The sequence below is a fragment of the Tupaia chinensis genome, unplaced genomic scaffold (genome assembly GCF_000334495.1).
Source record: "Tupaia chinensis unplaced genomic scaffold, TupChi_1.0 Scaffold134493_1, whole genome shotgun sequence".
In the NCBI taxonomy this organism is placed as follows: domain Eukaryota; kingdom Metazoa; phylum Chordata; class Mammalia; order Scandentia; family Tupaiidae; genus Tupaia; species Tupaia belangeri.
In genome coordinates this window covers 1-1,109 of record NW_006194777.1, presented here as the reverse complement: position 1 = coordinate 1,109, position 1,109 = coordinate 1, and the positions used below count along the sequence as shown (strand labels likewise).

Below are 1,109 nucleotides of genomic sequence, written 5' to 3'. Positions count from 1 at the left end.
TGGCTCCTACTTCGGGGCCTCCCTCTGCTCCATGGACGTGAACAGAGACGGCAACACGGACCTGGTCCTCATCGGGGCCCCCCACTTCTATGAGCAGACCCAAGGGGGCCGGGTGTCCGTGTGCCCTCTGCCCAAGGTGGTGAGTGGCTGAGGCCTGGGTGGGTGGGTCTGGGTGTGGGGAGGAGGGGTGGCCTGGGCTGGGGTCTGGCACTGGTTTCATTCTGCAGCAGGGAAGGTGGCAGTGTGTGGGCGTTCTCCGTGGAGAGCCGGGCCACCCCTGGGGCCGCTTTGGGGCAGCTCTGACAGTGCTGGGGGACGTGAATGGGGACAAGCTGGCGGACGTGGCCATCGGGGCCCCGGGAGAGGAGGAGAACCGGGGAGCCGTCTACCTGTTTCATGGAGGTTCAAGACTGGACATCGGCTCCTCTCACAGCCAGGTGACTACAGCCTCCTCTGGTTCCACGTCCCTGTCATGGCCCGGGTTCCTCACACACGGCCTCCTGTCACTGGCCTTACCAGTCACCATTTTTTTCCTTTTGATAGTGTTTTATTTCTTTGAGTTTTTCCAGGCCCAGGTAAGTACAAATTATGACTTTTCTCCTTCAGTTCCAAACAGCCTTCCATCTGTGTGGGCAACTTCCTGGCTGAGGTCAGACCCCAGGTCACATGTTTGGCCAGGCCAGCCGTCACTAGCTCTGTGGCCTCAGGCAAGCGCCTGGCATAACTTCTGTGGCCTTGGACTCTGTGACTCACAGACATGGTAAAACCAGCTCCGAAGGCATCTTGTAGAGACAGTGCAGTGATAGCACTGAGCACCCCTCGAGGGTCTCGATGACCACAGCGAGCCACGACTCGAACCTGCCCTGCCCCCGTTCCTACGCTTTATTTCACCCTTAGCCAGCCCCTCACGGTGAATGGGACCACAGCGCTCTCTTCTCTCTGTCTGAGGGTCCCCCGAGTCCTGGCCCTGCTTGCTTTCAACTCCTACCCGCTCATCACGCCTTCACGACCTCTATTAGCATTTTCTCGACACTCGCCTTTCCAAGCCTCTCCCCAAGGCTTTCCAGTCACCTCCCCGTGACTCACTTTTCCCTCTCTGCCAGCGGGTC

At 59.4% G+C, this 1,109-nt stretch overlaps 1 protein-coding gene across 2 annotated transcripts; it reads left to right on the top strand.

Moving 5' to 3' along the window:
- The first annotated feature begins 8 nt into the window (after nt 1–8).
- LOC106736274 (integrin alpha-D-like) lies at nt 9–1,004 on the top strand. Of its 2 annotated transcripts, none has more exons than XM_027776756.1 (2): nt 9–139; nt 231–1,004. In XM_027776756.1, the coding sequence occupies exons 1-2, from the start codon at nt 32–34 to the stop codon at nt 762–764; spliced, it is 642 nt and encodes a 213-aa protein (XP_027632557.1). In that variant the 5' UTR covers nt 9–31; the 3' UTR covers nt 765–1,004. The 2 variants fall into 2 exon arrangements, with proteins under 2 accessions (XP_027632557.1, XP_014448087.2); XM_014592601.2 differs by having other exon boundaries at nt 228–989.
- Nucleotides 1,005–1,109: the final 105 nt, after the last annotated feature.